Source organism: Atta colombica, unplaced genomic scaffold, assembly GCF_001594045.1.
Source record: "Atta colombica isolate Treedump-2 unplaced genomic scaffold, Acol1.0 scaffold40, whole genome shotgun sequence".
In the NCBI taxonomy this organism is placed as follows: domain Eukaryota; kingdom Metazoa; phylum Arthropoda; class Insecta; order Hymenoptera; family Formicidae; genus Atta; species Atta colombica.
In genome coordinates, this window is record NW_017259509.1 from 479,727 (window position 1) to 502,003 (window position 22,277).

The 22,277-nt window shown below is 32.6% G+C and overlaps 1 protein-coding gene across 1 annotated transcript in view; it reads right to left on the reverse strand.

The window, feature by feature from the left end:
* Positions 1-22,277, reverse strand: part of LOC108691124 (lachesin-like) — a 43,865-nt gene that overhangs the window by 12,784 nt on the left and 8,804 nt on the right. The window contains exons 2-4 of the mRNA XM_018198777.1: positions 20,633-20,739; positions 17,326-17,511; positions 3,660-3,743 (exon numbers count right to left, since the gene is read on the reverse strand). Of these exons, the coding sequence (XP_018054266.1) occupies positions 3,660-3,743; positions 17,326-17,511; positions 20,633-20,739 (377 nt within the window). The remainder of the gene's footprint in view (positions 1-3,659; positions 3,744-17,325; positions 17,512-20,632; positions 20,740-22,277) is intronic.

Genomic DNA, 22,277 nt, shown 5'->3' on the forward strand with positions numbered 1-22,277 from the left:
ATTTTTTAGGAATGTATTACTTCGGGAAAAGCTTACACGAAGAGAGAATTTCGCGTTTTTGTTAGGAGTCCTATTAATTTTAAATTAAGATCGCAACTGGGCCGAGGATAGATGTTCTAAATGTGACAGCTTTTATTGTTAGAGAAAAAAATAAATTTAAAAATTGAAATCTTTTGATATTTATTTCAGTACGACGTGGAAACGTGGGACATTTTATGGAATGAAATGCGATAAACCGCGAAAAATCTCCGCGAGTATAGATCTTTTTGGAGTCTTTTTTATTGTTTTATGACGGTTTGGCGAGCACACGAGAGATGCCGCCGTTAATAACAACAGTTATGGTCTGAGAAAATTATTTATTTAACTCGATAGATTCGGTTCCACCATTAGAAAATGGATAAACACAAACCAGAATCTCGATTAAAATTTCAATTTTTTATTAACTTTATCTAACACGGTAAATCAATGAAAATTTAATTTTTTAAACGCTTATTTTGAATTTGCTGTCGTTTTTATTAAAGTTATTAAGCCTTAATGGCTTTTGAGATAAACGTTATTCAACTTCTTAAACAAAATTGTTTTACACGTTGAAATATTTTTTCCAATATTGTTCATTAATATTTTAAATATACAGTTATTTAGATCCGATGTAAAAGTATGTACACAAAGTTCATTAATTATTATTGTACAAAGTTTTATAAAATTAGAATTTGACACTTTAAGAGTACTTTTGCTTGAAACTCTTTTAACTTTACACTGAGAGAAATGTGTTTCAGTACATTTAATCATTTTGTTATGTGACTAACAAAAACTTTCTTATCTTTTCGTTAAAATTGCTCTAATCAAAATTTGGTGAAAATAATCATTAGAGCAATTTTTAAATAAAAAAGTCAGAAAGTTTTTATTAACATTTCTCTCAATATATATTTACTGAAATCTTGATGATATGCTTCTGTATAATTTTTGCCTCTATTATAGAAACTTAATGAGATATACGTTCATGCTGATATTCAACCTTATACGACGGCTCAAATAAAATTGATGAGTCAAATACCCGACTCTCAACTGAGAAATAACTTTAAATTGAAGAAAAAAAAATATAACGGATATATACTTTCAACATTCTAATGGTCACCCTGTATTATACATATATAAAGTATCTTAAAATAATCACTAATCAATCCTTAATAACAGAGTTCTTTAATAAATTTGTCTTAATGAAAATGTCAGGGAAGATTTGCACTTACTGCAACTTTTTAATCTTTTGAATTATTTATTTTTGTGGCTACGCTTCGAATTAAAATTTTCTCAGGATAAACTCTACTCGAAGTTAAACTGAAGAATGTAGATTTGTTATCTGTTTGACTTGAAGTTTAATACATAAAAAATTCTTCTTTTTCATTCCCTTATTGTCTCGATATATTTGTTAACGAGAAATTTATCTCAAATTAGCTAAAAAAAATCCATCATTAAAAATATATTCTATGATTTTACATTGTATAAAAGAAATTTCAATAAATACAAACTAATCGCTGCTATGATATGGCTTATTATTACGTTCATAAATGATTTTATAGAAACGAGTAAAGAATTAAATTTCATCATTTCAAGAAAGCTGAAACTTTTGATTATGCAATTGTCTAAGTACATAAATGATATCCATCAGATATATTACAGCACACAATTCTGTTATAACAAAAATAATACGATGCGATACTTAAAAATGTGCCTCGACAAACTCGTCAAAAGAGATAAAAAGTAACTTATCAAACTGACAGTTGTACAATTTTCACTATACCAACTGTGGTAGCTTATAATAGGGGGACTCGCAATGCGCGGTATAATTTCAAAGTTTAAAATGGTCCATGATAGTGACTTCGCGGAGCTGTCGCGTCTTCGTAAAAGCGTCCTGTCAGACGCTTCCAAGGGAAGCGTAATATTCTTTAGCGGAGCGACACCGTCGGCCATGCGCGCGGAAAAACGCGAGGATGAGATGAGGTATTCGCACAAATTGCGCGACTGCCACGGAATATGAATTGTGAGCAACAGGTCACTTATTTTCTCTGATGGCTTACTTACAGCATCCGGCACGAACGTCAAGATCGACCATAACACGCGTGTACCAGATTACACTCTCACAATTACGCGTAAAAAATTGTCGGATTAAATGAATTACTTATGAGCGATTAGGCTGAAGATCTATTACATAAAAATGTACGATTATACTTTCTTTTCGTTGCAAAATTAATAGATTTTAATCATTGAAATAGCTCGCCTTTCTCAACTCGAAAATGCGTGAGATAATAAAACTACAATTAAAGTTATTAATAATAAAAAGGTATTTAATAATAATTGCGGGTTGGTTTTATTATTTGGTGAATGCAATGTTGAAATAGTATTTGCAACAGGTGTTGCAGTTACAAAATCGCAATAACATTATGAAGTGCGCTTCACCATTATAATTATTTTTCATATTAATTGAAATGTCAACATATTTCTAAATACGATATCCAATTTATATACGTTAGTGTACAGATAGAAGGCAAGTATATTCGAAGTTGCTCATACTTTTAATTCGATATCAATATTTCGTCAGAAACTTCTCGATAAATTTGATTTATTAATAATTTCGTAATTAAGGCGTTATTAATGACGATGAAGTTGCAGGTTATTTGTAGATTCAGACACAAGCCGTTGCACACTCGTGCCATTTTCGAATATAGATTTCTCCGACATGAATCACGCGGAATATAACGTTGGTCTGATAATTTACTACACACGTAAATCAGCACATTTGTAAGCTATAAACCGTCGTTTATTCATGACGGCTTCTGTGTAGAGTAAATTATTTAACGACCCCCCCTGGCCTAGTCGCGCGTAGCGCATCTTTCCTCTGGCATATTTATTCGCAAATTTATTTCTATACGCAGATAGAATCGTCGGGATTGAGACGAAAATTAATTTCGATCGAAAGGAATTTAATCGTCGAATTTTATAAGGAAAAAAAAATTTTCCTGTAAGATCTAAAATTTTACTGGACTTTACATACAGATTTGAAAACAGTTTTTTGTTGGATTACTAAAATAATTATATTGATAATTAAAAAATGATAAATAATGCTGCAATGGATTTTGATATTGTAATAATCAGTTTTCCAACAAAATTATTTTGAAATCATATAATAAAGAATATAGGACTCTCATTTTAAAATACAATACAAAGTATAGATTTATAGAAGATTATAAAAAGTATACGAGAGTAAATATTAACAACTCTGAATGTAAAAAATTGAAACATAGAAATATATATTACATTATTTAAATTCGAAAAGGTACATTAGTTATTATATGTTTCGACTTTTTGGCTTGAGCATTTTCAGATAATGTAATAAAAACACAATGAATTTGTTACTAAAGTACATCGTAAATATATAGCAAGCATTAAACTTTAACTAAAAATTATTTTGATAATCCAACAAAATTCAATATCATTTCATGTGAAAAAATAGCAATGTAAGAGAAATGCTATTTCTTATGACTAAAGATTGCAGTTCTTAAATTGTTATTAATAATTAAATTGTTATTAATAATTTTTTTGATACTTGAGAATTAAAATTATAGGTAAAATAGAATATAATTAAAATAAAGGGAGATATTTACCTGGCCGCCTTCGCCCACCATCATATCACTTGATGTAGCTTCAGGATCGAAATCAGGTGGCACAACAATAGACAGCATACCTGTCTGGAAAAAATAGATCAGCGTTTAATATTTAAATAGCACGATTTAAATTCAGCAAATAATAGTAAATTGAAGTTTGTTTTATTAATAGCATTATTTCATTTTATAGATAGTAATTGTAGCTATAATTGTAATTCTATTTTTTTTCTATTCTTTTATTCAATTATTATGTCTAAAAATTCAGATTATACTTAATATAAATACATAATAATTTTTTTGTTACAGATTGCGCATAATACTGAATAATACAAATGAAGCTGTCTATGTCTGAATATTACGCGACCTTTTTACGGTAAGCTTTTTACAACTAGCTACAGTACATTTTAATGTTAACGTATATGAAATTTACGATAATGACAGAAGAGGAAACGTGAGACGCGCACGGTCAAGGTAATAATTATATTTCTAACATGAAACGTAAAATATTCCCTGCAAAATCGTAACACGTTCTTTGTTGCGGAAAGTATATTTTTTTCCATTATACAATAACACGACATCGCAAATGTGATTCATCCGATATGCGGCGTTGATAGCAACAAGCGAATCAGAACAATGACATATAGCTCGCTTTATTTCCCTTGTCGCGACCCACAATGCTTCTGTGAAAATAGTATTGAGATAACCAATTTTTATTCGCAGTAGATAGACACAAAATAAAATTGTGGAATTAATGAGAACAAAAATTCTCAGACTTCTTGAGATGAATTAAATAATTACAAAACTGGAAAACAAAATCATAATGTCACCAATTCATTAGATATGATTCTGAACGTAACAAGCAATTCGCGGAGGCAAATTATTTGTCGGTTTTTTCCTGCTTTTCGTAAATTAAAGTAGACTACAAAGTACAGAGCCATAAGGTAGCGAATAACGCGTCCCTAAATCTCACAAACATCTCGCTCTATATACTTTAGCTCGACGCCGGTAACATATTATGGCCGTGCAACCTGCTGCCGTTGCCAGTACGGATGCCGGTGTATGTCATGGGTTTCGTTAATTAACGACACATGGTAGCGCCAAACATCATAACTAACAGTCGGCGCAATCATTATTGCCTTCCGCGAAGCCTAACAATCATGTGAGTTATATTCATACGTGAGTCACACGTTCAAATTTGTTTAATTCGTATATTAAATATAATAAGAAGGAAAACCGTTTTTGATATCGGATATCATATATTGATTAGTGTGTTTTCATGTATTTATTTATTATTAATATGAATATATATATAATTTTCAATGCAATTAAAAGAGAGAGAATTAGATAATACTTTTATAATAATAAATAGTTCTTAATAATATAATCCTTAAATCATCGAGTAAGTATTTATTTATAACTCCGACAAGTCATGTCTGAATGACTTTCGATTTTAAGATGCTGAGACATAAGTTTAAACTACACTAAAAAAAAATTTGTTGAGTGTTTCAATAAATATTTGTTTCAATAATACTAACAAAATATTTACTTAAAAATGAAAAAGCTATGCTTAAATAAAAAAAAAATGTTTACATTTAGTAAATATTTTGAAACAAATATTTATTAAAATTTGATAATTTTTTTCTCAATGTACGCTGTGTGTTAATAATTTTCATGACTTATTGTTTAGAAATAACCAGATTGATGTTTAAAATGCTGTACGGCAAATTTAAAACAGAAGTAGCAGAATGTAAAACAATTCGTTTCAACAAAATGCTTCGTATTTGACGTTTATCAGCGCTATCGCGTTATAATTCCTGCGAGCGAGTGAAGACAGCATAGAGCGCGCGGCAGAATCGAGGAGGTAGATCAACCTCCTCGAATGTCTGCGGGGACTTTTGTCGGTGGTCGTACGTCACAAGACATCAGTACGAGTGCAAAGACCTCTTCCCCGTCCTGTCTCCTCTGCTCCACTATATCCCCTGTCGTACTTCCCCTCAATTCTCGTTTCACTTCCTCGATTTAAAGGAAGTCCCTCTCGCGTACGATGCCGCTTTCTCCGTTCTCGCATAAGACGCGAGGTGTGCGCGCAATTACGAGGATGTAATCCACGCCACGACGAAACTTCAATCGTTATAACCGAGTTGTCTGGCAAGCCGCCGCTGCACCGCGCCGTGCCGCTCGAGAAACAGTCCCGACGAATGCAAACTGCGTACCTACCACCTAACGTGACGACGACGATGACGAGAGCGGCGAGACACGTGCCCGAGCGCGTAAACTCGTACGTGTCGCCACTGAATTATGAAACTCCCTTCCTCCACATCCGCGCGCCGTAAATTAATTATTATGCGCCTGCAAATAACTGTATCAATCTGCGCCGCGATTCGGTGAATGAATCGGTGTAGTTTCATTGATCGGTCAATCTGCTTTTAGAATTGCAAATTGCATGAAGCGATTCAGCGAAGTGATTCTTATCTATGAAACCTATTTTTTTCCCTCTCGAGAAATTGTGTTATTCTGACACACATAGAAAATTAATTTGATTGATAACACAAACTCATAAATAAATTTCGTGCTTGCAATAATCATTAATGCAATAATCATCAATAATCATTAAAATAAAACAATTTAAATGGAACTGTGCAAGAGATAAACCGCTGACCAAAATTATATACACCAATACCTACTAATGCCTAATGATGCCCAAATAATGCCTAATGATGGCCAAATTTTATGCCTACTAATTAAGTTCATTAATGCTCTAGTAATGCCCATTAACGTTCTAATAATTGAAGCTCTATATTAATAAAAGTAGCGCATTTCTTTGATTTGTCGAAATGCCGACAACTTTCCTATTGGCTATTTTGACCGCCATTTTGGACCTAATCTGTAGTTCAATAAGCGCTTAGTATTATTGTATGATTAGTATGGCATATATGATTAGTATGATTAGTGTGTAGTATGATAATTAGTCCAATATGGCGGATTTTTGCGCTACTTTTATTAATATAGAACTTTACTATTAATGTTTTAGTAACATCCCAGTAATGCATAACCTCATACCGCTTATTATAATACACAATTCTCTTAAATAATACCCAGTAATGTCCCAAATTTGTAATGCGGTGTACCTCAGCGGTTTACCTCTTGGAAATGTGTTAATACAATATAAAAATAAAAGTACACTGTTAAATTCATAATGTCAAATTATACCCAATTTGAGTTATTTTTAATTATTTATGTAGGTCGCCACTATTTCAATATGTCGTCAATTTAACTAAAACAATGGAGTTAAACTATTGAACTCAAGAACATGCATTAATATGAACGTTGTTTACTCTGAAACTAACTACAGTAATGGATTGATTTACATTTTGATACATATAGAAGTTAAAAATAACAAAATGTTACTTAAACTCTAGGAATTGAGTTACCGTTGCTCTTTAAATATTTAGCAAGATACGGAAATAAAATAAAAAAACAAAAAAATAGATATTTTACGCATGACGTACATTCTGTACATTATGAATAATGTACAGAATTATTTCGGTTTACAAAATGCATCATACGGTAAACCTATTCGCAAAGAACACGTTCGTGGAAACTCATTATCGCTCGTTAGCCAGATTCGAACCACAGGATCATTATTAACCCATATGTACGCGCACAGTTCCATTCAACATAATCAGGCTTGTAGTATAATTGAGAAACCACACATTGTTTAGTAATAGTTAGTAGTAAACGAATAAAGCGAGCAGTTATGTTTTTCTTAATGTTTATACTAATTTGTTGTGCTGGAAGGGGTAACGCATACAAAAAAATATTATTGCGCTGTACTTTAATCAATATCATTCAATGCGACATTAATTTCACAAATGTGATTATGCTTAATAAAAGTCGGTAATGAAAATTATGATTTATCTTAATTAAACATTTGCAGTGTAATAATATAATTATGTTATATATTGTTTAAAAAATGATCACAGTTGTGCGTATAACTGAAGCATTAGTTAATTCAATCGTAATTAATTTTAACTAGAGCAGAATAAATATTAAACGGACAAAATCCATGATTTATTCTGAAATCGTTGCTAGGGCAATAAAACATTCATGAGGGTCATACACGTAATATTTTCGTGAGGTACTATTCAATTACTCGACTAAATCAGTGCGTTTCCGTCGCGTTGAGAATTATGTAGATGGCTTTGAAGAAGTGACGCGAAATTTCAGGAAAGACGACACACATGCCGACTTGCAAGCCGACGCCTCTCCATACACGTAAATTTTATCAGACACGCAGTCGGAATTATAAGCGACGCGCGAAGGGTGCCGCCGTATTCGGCAACGAGCGAGGAAATATAGTTACGAGAGGCGAGACGGCATCCTTTGCGGAGGACGAAAGTCATGTTTTAACTGTGTGTTGATATATGTATATGCATATGCAGAATGAAGAAAGACGAAAGAGGAATGATCTGAAACGGAAAAGCTTTTATGGAGGAAACATTGAGCTACTTAGAAGGCAATTTATCTCTCGTCGATCATCAACTTATATAGAAAAGAAAGAAAGAAGTTGAAAGAATGTTGCTGAGATGTTGCAATGTTGCATGTTGAAGTCAATGTTTTATCAATGTTGTATTTTTTTATATTAGTTCTTCTACATTGATTGTTAATGCTGCAACGTTGAAACAATATTAAATAAAATTGAACCACAAGTTGAATTTTTATTGATTTTTCACATTGATTGTTAATGTTGCTGCAATTGAAACGACATTGAATAAATTATATATATCGAAATTTATTTTGTAAAAAATGAACAAAAATATAATGTCATGTAAATAGAAAATTTAAATCACTTATTCTAAATTGATCTTTTAACGAGATTCATTTCTAGACGGTACCTGTTTATGCGAGAATCGGCCGCGTGCACAAAATGGTATTGTTTATGTTGATCGATCTGATACGCGATGTCGACTCGTGGCTTTTCTATATATTTATGTCACAATTATACATCCACTAACATTCAGTGTTCGTAAATCATCGAAGTTGCAGTTCCCGTATGATTGCTGAGGTTAAACATGGTTGGATGGCGTATAAGATTGGATGGGAGTGAAGGAAAGTAGACCATAAGAAAATTAATTTCCAAATGAGAAGGAAGTTTTTTTAAATATAATTTTGTCGTGTGTTTTCTGGAATATGATGTTAATCAATAATACTTATTTTAATAATAAAATAATAAATTGAATTAATTAAGAAACATTTTTTGTTTCTCTCACAGATATTGCAATTCAATGAACATTAGAAGTTTCTATAATTTTTTCAACATTGAATCTACATTTCACGATGTTACTGCAATGTTCGCAATCAATCAAAAGATATTGATTATAAATCAAGAGATATTGATTCAATGTTAGTGTGCTATATGGGTAAGCTTTAACGATCTGATGAATGCATGAGAGAAAAATTTGACTCTTCTACGCAAAACACATGTCTGCAAAACGAGATACAAGACGTACAGATAAAGACACTTATTTTAAAAAGACTCGATTTGGACTTTTTGTTATCTGAATTAATTTTTAATATATTTGAAGGATGTTTGAAGGAAGTCTTTTTTTAAATTATATATATCATAATTTTAATATTATAAAATGATAACGGAAATATCTAAATATGTAAAAAAAATTTAATTATAATATAATATATTTATAATATAATATTTTCCATTACAATTTCTGTCGCACATTTCACTTAGTTCTATATGTCGACTTTCTTTCCGGATTTAACCGAGAAATGCCCTGGCAAAATCACTATAGCTTGACCGCTTGCGGCGAGCCATGTTCGTCTCATTGTCAGAAAGCAAAGAGAAACGTGAGATAGGCAAAAACACAACGCAATATGAGAGCGAAGTTGAAGAAACGGAGATATCATTTACTGATAAATAATAAGATAATAATAATTACAGAATATAACCAGTTAGGAGATACATTCGATTGCGGAGCAAAATGTGCAGTATCTTAATGCAAAATAATTTCATTCTCTAAAGATTTATTGTACTTCCAAGAAATCAATTTTTTATTTGCATATTCTGTCTCTAGTCCCTCTTTTCTCACGCTTACTTTTTATTGTATATTCATTCCTTTCGTGAGAAATCCTCGAACGATTGGCCGGAGCATTCAACGATGTTGCTCACAGAGCGTTCGTTATTTAGCTTAGTGCCTCGTAAAGTAAGAACGACAAGAGAGATCGGAGAGCAGGCACCTGCCGCTGTCTCACCAGCAGCCATCGCTATGTTACGCTCCGCGCACTATTTAAGATTACAGCCTTCTTCCTCGCGAAAAGAGAGAAACTCCAGCTGGCAGGGGCGGGGTTCGCACGAATTCAATCCGAAATGTCGGAAAATTAGATCTCGACTTTCCAGCGGCGCGGCGTCTCGTGCCGTATCACTTTGCCAGCAAGAGGCGGATGAGGTGTTACTTTAAAGCAACCAGACAATCGCGGTGTCGACTCCGGTCTCGCATAAGACAACGCAAATGTTATCCGAGAGGGACGAGCGAGGACTGGCGCGCGTTAACTAAAGTGGCTCGTTAAGCGTCTTTCGTACCGCGAGAAAAATCTCTACAGCTTTTCGCTCGTAAAGCTCGTAATTTTTACGCGACTAATTGCCATCTAACTGTGTAATGTCGTGCATTTAAAGAGAAGAGTACTAATTTTAAAGATTTGCTCGTTGTCGTGGTGTTGTTTGGATTGGGTCTTTCCATTTGGTGTTTTAAATCGACACAAACATTCTATCTCTCTTGATATTTAATGAGTAACAAAACGATACTTATGTTAATTTGTATCATCTAATAAAAAGCACTCATTGCGTTGTTTAATTTAAATAAATTTGTATACCATCGGGAAAAATGTAAATAAAGTACGATTTTGTTAAATATTATTTAATTTTGCTAGATGTAGATCTGAAAATAATTTTGTCGGATCATCGGAAATAATTACATATATATAAGAATCTCAAACATGTTGAAAATAAAATGTCAATTTCCAAGATTGCAAAGCAAAATAATAAAAGTGATAGAGAGATCAATGAACAAATAATTAAGTCTAATTTTCAAAACTAGTTTATTAAAACAAGAGTTTATTAAAACAAGATAGTAAGAATTAAAACCACTTTTCCATTAATATACATAAGGACGTTTACACGTATTTAATCTTTTTTAGCCAATAAATTACAAACGAAAATTACGATAATATGAGAACGACATTATTTAAAGAGAAGATTTAGGATGCATTATGAATAATGTGATAAAAATTTCTGACATTCTAGCAACCAATTTAAGCGTTCTAATACATAATTATTTTAATGATCTAATAAAATTATTTTTAGATCTAGCTAAATATTTAGATACTTCAGTAAAACTGTTCTTTTTACTGCACTGAAAAGAATGATCATGCAGCTACAGCGAAAAATTATTGAGATACGAAAAATCGGCTAAAATGAATAAATGACTAGTAAGTGTTACGATATTGGATATGTTATACCTAATCAATAGAGATAAAGAAGATAGAGATAGAATTATATTAGAACGATTTGTCAAATTTATCAAGAAAATCTCTCTGTAACGTTCAATCAGACTGTGACGATGATTCATATTTAGCAGTCATATTTTATTATATAGACTTAAATTTCCTTGCAAACCTACATTGTTTTTTGATAGATACAAAAAACGAGATGCAAAAAATAGCGATAATAATTATAACTGGAGCAACAAAATATTTTTTTGCGTGCGTTATATATAAAAAACCAGATACAAAAAACAGCGATAATAATTATAGCCGGAAAATAGCAAAATATTTTTTTGCGTGCGTTAAATCTGTAGTGTCAAACTTAATCTAATTTATGTTGCCCCTGCTTCTATTCAATATATCCTTATTTTATATTAAAACTATAGTGTCAAATTTATTCATTGTTTTAAATCAGATTAAATTTATCACTATATAGATTCAAAAGTATTTGTATAACGATCTTGGTTCATTTATTAACCTTTAGCTATTTTTCAACAATCATCAACCATTTTAAAAGTTGACACGGAATGGAGCTAAAGGCATTTTCTTTGTTTCCTTATCGGTGATTACTATGCTGATTGCGTATATAATATAATAGTCATTAAATGCGACTTAATATTCCAATCCTTTTCTGATAAGGCTATATGCGCAGCCGTAACTCGAAACGAGTCGGTAGATAGAGAGGAGGATTTAAGCGCTACTTCAGGCAGGTTCATAAACGGGTACCGAACTGACTAGGACGGCTCGTTAAGTTCCCGGACTCCCGTTAAGTATGCGCGAGTCTGCCGCGTGCACGCGGTAGGCGAAATGCCTTCGATACTTGTACAGATTGTTATGTCGGCAGCAGCTAATACTCGACGTAGCTAGACGGCAGGCGGTTAATACTCCTGTGGTTTCCTATCGCGCGTCACCGACGACGATTATAGGCGGAAAGTATCGAGATGTGTAAACGAGACCTGCAGCGATTGTCGCTGCCTCCGCTTTAGATTTCTCTCTTTTGAGCTTCGTTCTCTCTCTCTCTCTCTCTCGTTCGGTCTCTTGCTTCCTCGTTCACGTCGCTCGAAAGTTTCATCGGAAACATGAATACAGTAATGATACGCGATGTTTATCGTGAATAGATCAATAAACCAGCAAACTCGATTATTAAACCAAGATTACATTTATCGGCTATTGTGTTTGTGGTAGATTATGTGCTTTCGGAACTCATTTATGCCCTTTTCTACAAATAGTAGATTTAAACTTTAATCTTTGTTTAACTTACTTTTTATTTTTATCTTTTCTAAATCTAAGAATTAGACAAGGCTAAGGAATAAATTAAACCGAGATTAAAGTTAATCTACATTGATAGAAATGGAGGATATTACTATTCGATCAATATTCCTTTACTACACAGAAAAAGAGGATTAGCTGTCACAGCTAAAAATTAGGTGTAGCAGCTAAATTCAGTAATATAGATAATCAATCATATCTGAGGTCTAATTTTCATTAGCTGTAAGGTCTAAATATTATCATTGTAAGACAAGCATTTTGCTATTATGTCGATGTATTGATTATTGCAGCAAACGTTTTTTATGTAGTAGAAAATTTGATAGCAAGTAGAGTTTTTAACAAAACATATTTAGCTGTGATAGAGACAATTTTCTTTTACACGGATATATCCGATAATTATGACAACTTTATGTTGCTAAATAAATTGACTATAATAAACACACATATTTTGCTATCACGTCCTTATATCAAATACAGCAGCAAATCCCTTGTATGTGTTAGCAAACTTCATAGCTAATGCAATTTCAGCTAATCAGAATTAGCAGTGACCAGAAACTTTTTTTTTCCGTACAATGATTAAATTTAAATCCCAAACTTCAGAATTTTAAATTCTTTTAAAAATTACTTCAGGATGTATCCTGATTCGAAAGACAATAATTTTTAATGAAAGAAAGCTTTTTTTTACGTTACAAATGAAGATTTAATGGGGCAATGTAGCGCTCGAAATACATTCCTGATTTCCTATGTTCTAATGTGAATACGATCGCGCGTATTACATCAATGGATTATGTTAATGATAGTTAGCAAACTGAGGCCGGGATGATTAATTGCGTGAGCCAAGTGGGACGCGGTCCGATTGTAACTGAGTAACTATCGATTAACTCGAGCGCATCTTGGCACTTTATCGATGCGGGCATCACTGGCAGCGAGTTCACTCGATTAATTGTTTCACTCGCAGTTCGGCAACTTATCGCCACCGATTTTCGCGGTGTTCACCACGATGCAAAAAAGATCAACGATATTGGCGTTACGTTGACAAATTCTTTGTCCTTGTTTATCTGAGTCACAAAAGTATTCAAGATGACGTTAAAAAATTGTGAGAACATTCGTTGGATTGTACAGGCAAATATTGTATATGTTCTTAGAAAGATTTAATTTTTCTTGTTTTTTAATTGATTTGAGAGATCGATTATGACGCGCGAAATAATTTTTCTTTATTCTAAAAATAAAAAACACTAAAGATACGATTCACATTCGCTGGTTATTTTATGAAACTAAATCTCTATTGGAAAACGGTTATCCTTCGCGAAGTTAAGTTCAGGCAAGAATACGAGAAGTCGCGTTTCCTAAAAATCGATTATAGAACAGCGTAGAATATTTATTTACGCATATTACCATCGTTTTATAGAATATATTTTATTGATAATATAATTTCTCGTAGTAATATTATATTTTATTTCGTTGAATTTATTTTATCCTACATCGTCTTCAAATAAAAGTTGATATCAAACTTATCATATTTTTATCGGATCAATAAAATGCACATTTTTCATATTAAAATTAAAATAAATCTAGTATAATTTATAACTGAAACTTAATGCAATAGAATATCGTTATATTTCATTCAATGATACAGAATATAGATTATGCCCAAACGCACTAAATGAAATCTTCGTAACATATTTATATAACGTATGCATATAACATTATCAGATATTATAAAATATATAACAAAATATACATAATGTGATAAGCGAATTTATCTCATCGAAATCGTATGACCTTTCGTTCGCTGACAAACCGGTTTCCATGTTTTATCGATCTGAATACAGTCGATAGGGCCGTCCCAATTAGTTATTTCACCGAATTTGTTGGTTTACCACGGTTAATTTCAAACAAGGATTATACGTATCCAAGCTTACAACATCGAGGCAAAGTATCGAGATCAACATTCAGTATCGAAATCAGAAAACACACAGATGTAATATGAAAAAATATAAACAACTTTTTATTCATTTAAGTTTTTATCGGACTGTCTATAATATTAAAGTATCATAGAAAAATAAGAATTTACGACGAATTTTAATTATTTATTTATATTTTAAATCTTTTTTGTGTTGGAAAAAATACGTTTAGTAAATCTAGTCTTTTTTTTTAAAGAATTTTAAAACAATCGATTTAATCATTTCAGTTAGAGGAGCGAAGGAGGAGTGTAACTACCGAAAATGTTCGACGCGGCGAATAGACCACCGTTTCCGCGCCTAACTAAATTCCGAGCATTCCTTCCGTGGCATCAAGCGTTTCTAAAACGGCGCCGAACTGCTATTAGAAGCGTTCTCGCAGGAACTTCCTAACGATACTTCCACTACCATTGCCGCGATGTCGTCGCTTTCACATGCCCGCGATCGCTCGCGAAACTTGTGCCTCGTTAGATTTACTCGCTGGTCGGTATTAACACCGCGACGAGTGTGAGGTGCGAGACTAGAAACGAAATGGACGTCGCTCTTGATTCGAACGAATGGCAGAAAGTTCGTAATTGAAGTATACGCCGCGCTGTTGGAAAAACTTTCGTTGGAATCAGTTAATTTATGCAATACGTCGGTTATCAGTAACTCTGTCAGTAAATCGATGACATGAAAAGAACAGTTTTGCTGGAGTATCTAAAATTTAGTTAAATATAGATCTGAAAATAAGTTTATTAGATTATATAGGACGTTCAAAAACTCTGGTTGCTAAAATATCAAAACTTTTGACAGTATCATCATGTTCATTATGTTTGAGTTTCCTATTATATAATGATTTTGATGGTTTGATGATCAATAAAGTTATTTTCACACCTGTGTCTTACCTAAATTTTTGGATAGTTCAGTAAATTGTTTTTTCCGTGTAGAAAAAACGGTTTTGCTGAAGTATCTAAAAATTTAGACACATATTTGAAATTAAATTTTATTGAACTGTCAAAATAATTATGCAGAATGTTCAAGCAGGATGCTAGAATGTTTAAAACTTTACAGTATATTTATGCTTGAATTTCTATGTAATTATTTTGATAATTTAATAAAAATACCAAGTGTCTTATAAGACTGTATATGTGGCTACACAACGAATAAGAAGGTCTTAAATGGTCAATTCTTTAGTACTTAGATCTTTAGTACTGAAATAATTCTATGTGAATCTATATTCTATATCTATACTACATCTAATTCCTCAAATTGCGTGCCAAACTTATTTTCAGTCTTGAAACGTGATTCTAATGGCCATTCTAGAATAAGCCATTAGTAATAAGTCAGAAGTTAAATATTGACCAATCACTGTCAAATGTAGGAAGAATAATTGATTCTTATTGATCAATTTCTGGCCTCTGATTTCTGATTTATTACTAATGCCTTGTAGTAGAATGTGTGTCACAGAACTAGAATAGTAATATCACTAATTAAGTTGACAAGCAATTCAATTATATTGTTGTATAGGCATTTTCATCTAGAGAAACATTTCTTTAAAGCGAAGAAACCATCCTCTGGAATTTGATTGATCTTGATATTCTGATGCTGATAAGCATCTTAAAATCTGTAAATAATTTCATTGCGAAAATATTACTTCAACCAGAGTAATTTAACAAAATTATTTTCAAATCTGTATTTATATGTACCTAAATTTTTAGATATTTTAGCGAAATTTCTTTTCATAAGTATAATACGAAAGCAGCATTGTCAAATAATCTCAAAAAAAAAAAAAAACAAAGTTTTCAATCATATTTACAAGTGTAGAGAAAAAGGAAAGATAGGCTCAAACACAATGTCAATTAAGCATAAATTCAATAATTCGAGTATATTTATGTTTCCAGAGTTATAAATAGACAATTATTATTCGAGCAATGTTGACAGGTCAATTGACCTTTTCATACTTTGATCTTCAGGTTGATCACCTTTCTCACATGTGATCAGCGTATGTATTTATTTATAGCCCACATCACCTTTCTATTGTATTATCTTTGTATTATCTTTGTATTCTATTATCTACAAACATCAATTCTGTTATTTATACAAGGTACCATAAATAAATGATTTAATGAAAATTTGCATTACTCGAAAACGAGGAAAACATCTATTTTTTCATCAACATCTATTTTTTGAAAAGAATGGCTTTGCTGAAATATTTAAAATTTAGGAAATATTGAGTTGTCTGGAAAGTTCGTGCCGATGTTGAAGGAAAATTGAAATGCAGAAAATTTTAATTTAGTAAATGTATACTAAAATTTAAATTTTAATCGGCACGAACAACTCAATATTTCCTAAATTTTAAATATTTAATTTATCCGTATATAAATACGGATTTGAAAATAATTTTGTCGGGTCATTAAAATAATTATGTGAATTTATCGGTAATTTAATAAAAAAAAAGATCTTATAGTTATAGCGAAAAATTATCTAGATACAAAAAATTAGCTAAATAAATTAGCTGAATAAATGTCTAGCAAGCAGTGTAATATTGAATATGTATCTAATAATTCAATTAAAGATGACAGAGACAGAATTTATATTTCAACCATTCGTCAAATTTATCAAGAAAGTCTCTCTGTAACGATCAATCAGTCGACTGTAACTATGTGATTCATATTTAGCAGTGATTCATATTTGATTATGAGACCTAAATTATCTTGCATACATTGTTAGAATTTTCTGCTATAAATTCTACGAATATAATACTTTTTCATAGATACAAAAAACAGTTATAATTCTAGCTGAAGCGGAAAAATATTTTTTTGCGTGATAGAAATTATATAGTTGATTGATCATTCCGTATTATATCGATTTGCAATTTAAAGAAATTTAGTGCAGTATACCTGACTCTTCATGGGATCCGTATTGATTTGACACATATAAAGGCCGCCATCCTCTTTCTGGACACCCTTGATGTGTAGATTCCATATAGAATGGTCGCTATGGGACACGGATACCCTTTGGTTGTGCGTGATCACGTGGTCGTGTATAGCTTGGATCGCCTTCGTGTCTGCCTTTACCCAACCGACCTGGAACATCAATCGCCAGATCGGAGCCTTAATAGGCGAAGGAGATGGAGAACGGAGGGGCAGACAGAGTCGGTGCCGGAAATCGCAGTGACGGCGTCGCGGATTTCGCCGAAGACGCCGCAATTTCCTCACAGGCATCCCCGACTGCGGAATACAAACAGATGCGGGGGATGCTTGTCCCGAGGTGTGTGTGCATGCAAACATACGTATGCGCGCACACACCACACACACACACACACACACACACACACACACACACACACACACACACACACACATGCGCGCGTGCGCGCAGAGATTGACACGCGTGATTCTCCTTGGCCAAACTTCCAGGCGGTATTTGCATTTTCCTTGGAATATTCCGAATCGAGCGAGGTGCTCCCGCGATTTCACGCGACGAGCAAGCGAGCGCATTGCATGCACATACGTTCTTATAGCTAAAATTATGCTACATACGCGCCCATTTCAATCGGCAATAAAAGAAGCGAAATGTAAAAACAGCTCGACCACATCGTGGCTTTGTCATTATTCTCATGCATGTATACATAATATTGCACGATTGCGAAGATATCGTTGCACATTCATCATCCATGAAAAGGATCATTGTATTTTCGAAATGAGAGAAATGACAATGAAAGATTTACGTTTCTCTTTCATGAGAAATTTGTCGATTCTAATTACAATTATCAAATAATTGCTCGGCAAATATTTCAGTTGCTTGATATAGAATCGTTTAAAGAAGCATCGATAAAATGGGTCGTTTGCGAGTCAATCATTCTCTTCGAATTTGAGATTCCCTTAGGAAGAGAATTGTAAATGGAGAGACTTCGACGCTATACTTGTCAGATTTCTAGCACATCGCGATTGTGTTTCACATAAATTTAATTATTATGATTCCCCGCTTTCAAACACATTTTAATTTGACCGGCATGAGGCGTTGACGTTTATTTACACGTAATCGATGTCCGCATTGTTTCACGCGATTAAATTAACAGTAATAATAATTACGCAATCTGTGTCACGCAATGAAGATCGAAACGGAAATACGGTCGAATAAATTCGAGAATGGAATATATATTACACATTTAGTTATGTTGATATTTTGCTTCTACTTCACTGAATTGCCAACAGAAATTCGGGTCAATGTGAAACGTAATCGTATATTCCATTCTACAATTTCATCGGACGTTAGATATGGATAGCGAGAGCTAGTCTACATATTTGAATGTATCTGACCGACTACGAACAAATACTACATACTTCGGCTAGAAGCAACTGGTTATACTGTAATGTAGTTGCTGGTTATACTGATTCTCACTGTAGCGTAATGCAATTTGCAAAAGCGCAAAGAGAAATGATAATGCGTGGAAAAGATAATCCCACTATATGGCTATGCATATAAAATTATTATTAATTCCATATCATCATAAAAATGAGAATTTGTGGTAGAATTTAAGAGCGTTATGCTTAGTCAAGTTATTTCACTGTGAATCATGCATTGCAATCGATTCGTAATATAAAATTAGTTTTATGAAAAATTTCGTTAATGCGTTGAAAGAAACCATCGGGCCGCTCGAATCATCTTATAGACACGTGTATCGATAAAAGTTCTTTGTAGTCGGTTTGAAAGAAGAAAAGTGAGTGGAAAAATTTCTCTCGACTTCTTTCCGCTTTTAAATAAGAATTTTGCGGATATCAAGATCGACTTTCGTGAAAATCGTACAGATTTAAAGCGTTAAATGTCTTTTCATGTACTTGTCGAGGATTCTTTTCTCATTATGGATTTGCTCTCTATTTTATAGAAAATAAAAAATTAATTTCCGTACTAGAAATGTGTCAATTCTTTTTTAGGATATTATGATGTAAATGAATATATAGATAATATTAACATGTCGCGATTTAAAACTGCATGCACGTTGGAAAAAATATTAAAAATAAATATTAGAGAAATAAAAGAAATTAAGAACAGAGATTAAGATGGTTTTTTAGTAAATTGACGAAAATTTGAAGTGTCTCAAGGCCCCATTTAAAATTACAAACATATGCATAATTTAGATATTAACAAAGAATGTAAATATCGTTCAAAGTTTGCAAAACAATTTAATTACAAAAACAATCAAATAAATGAGCAATGGTATTTGCTAGCAAATGATTAATATTAAAGTAACATATTTGTATTATTATATAATTAAAGTAACATATCAAATAATCTATAGACGTTTTGATTCACAGAGTCTTCTTCAATATAAATTAAATCTAGAATAAGCTGATTTAATTTATCAAGTAAATCAAGAGCATCTTCATCGAATGAAAACAAGATGAGATTATGTTTACTTTTTGTGGTTAAATTTATATACAAGTTTATACACGTAAATATCTTTGTAGAATGCCGTTGACCTATTATTTTTTTGTGACCATTAATTTTATTTTTTTTGAAATTATTATAATTTCGTTTTTGAAAAATGTCTATGAAATAAGATTTGTGTGCAAGTGTTAGTAAAAAAAAAGTGTCTGCGGCTCTGTGTGTCACTAAATTATACGTGAAAAGTTATTCTCATTTTCAACATTTTTTTTCCTCTCTTATATCGTTATTTACTATAGAATTTTGCACACGCAATTTCGGTACTTCAATTTTATTATATACGAAAATTAAACATTTTTATAGTAACTCAATTTATGGTAACTCAATACTAAAAAAATCATCTTAAGTAAAACGCACAATTAATATAAATGCAAATAAGACATTATATCTTATAACTTATTTGTGTCCATTACGTTTAATCTCCTTTTTTATTTTTCTAAAATTTAAATTTATTTCTGTTCCTAATATTTTTTTCCATTGTATCCAGGACCCAACGATGCGATTAAGCTGTCCTTTTATTTCGCTTGCTTTATATCGAGGTTTCTACTAGATTTTTGTGGTTATCGGACAATGTCAACATTATAACGCAGTACACCTCGAATAAATGTTCGTGTGTACCGCAAAAGTTTAACTTGGGGAGGGGGGGGTAGATATGACTTTTTAAAGGCCGCATCTCCTTTCAGAAGTTAAGTGAGACTCCGAGAAGTTAAGCGAGCGTTACGACATCACAGACACGCTGTCGCTTTTCATGCAACGTACCCTGTAACCTCCTAGATGTTTCACCAGACACGTGAAAGTGGCGTCCCTCCCAAGTGGCACTGTTAGATTGGTGATAGGGCCAGAGAATTCGGGCTGAAAAGCGCCGCCTGAAACGATAAAATACGTACGACGTTCGTGAAAAATACATACGCCATTTGCATACCGCGCACCGCCGGCAATTTTTCGACAGCGACGTCAATTCGCCGTCGTGCAGAATGCACTTTATGCGAAAACGAATAAACGTCAGAAGGCTGAATGCTACGCGACTCGGAGATGCGTCTCGCAACTGCAAATTAAACGCGCAGACGTGACGTCGAATTAGCGAGAATCACTGTCGTATGTGTACCACTTAAGCAAACTTTCATATTCACGAGTAACATTGATCGACGCTGATTATCTTGTCCATATCTGTCTGCTCTATTCGATGATTATTATAAATTTATGAAAGTTTTAAAAAAGCATATTGCACATAATTATCTTTCCATACTAATGCATATTTTTTATTGAAAACAACAATCTTCATGCAATTACGAAATATAGGTGTTTCTATAATACATTATTGAAATAAAAACAATTTTTGCAAATTCTATTGTGTTTAAAGTAGGTTGACGAGAATAATATAATTTTATATTATATTACCATTCTCTTTGCCTCTTAATTCATAATGTATTTTTATTTTAAAAGTTTATTTTAAATATGAAAATAATATAAAATATAATTTTATATTACATAATTTTATATCATATATTTTTATGTAATATTTTAAGTACATACTTTACGAATTAAAACTTAAAGAGGACGAGTTTGATTTTGATACGATCAATTTAAATGAATTTATTTCACAACAATGTAATTGGTGTGATGGAAACGTACATATCTCCATCTATTATCTTCCTAATGTGAAATTATGCGTGCAGCACACGCAGCTGCCATAAATATTACATCATGCATGATTATAGCTAACGTGATGTTCTATACGTACAGGACACATCCCCTTTTACTTTTTCTTATTTTTCACATATTCTCAGATTATTTTGCAGCTGCGTTATGAATAATAGCGCTATAGGAACGATAGCGTTCAATATGACATGGCTGACGCGTAAAATAAGACGAAACGTATAAATTGCTTCGCCAACAAAATGGATACCGAGGGTGCAGAATGCGCGAACAATGGGCGAAGACGTAATCATTTCATACAAAAAGTTTACCCGTCAAATTTCCTTTTTCCTGGAATAACATATCCGCACGCGGAATTTAAATGGTTTTGCGTAAATTTGAACGTCAAAGAATTTTTATGTCTCCTCAATAAACTAAACGGCCGCTTGACGACTCGCGCCGAGCGAATTGAATTAATCTTATAATCGGCAGCCGAGTATCGCGTCGAGATGGTTATCCGATAGTTTACAGAATGATGACGTAAATGTTGATTGAATCGATCAGTACGGGGAGAAGCGAAACGACGCGGGGAAGCATGCACTCTCTCTCGAATGCATTTTCTCGCGCAAATAGATTCTACAGAGAGCAAATAAGAAGAACTGACTTTACAATACTGTTGTTTTTATATTTCAGGATCCTCGCGTAACAGGCTGTTTTGGTACTTGAACTCTGTGTGTCTAGAATCATCTCATATATATATATATATATA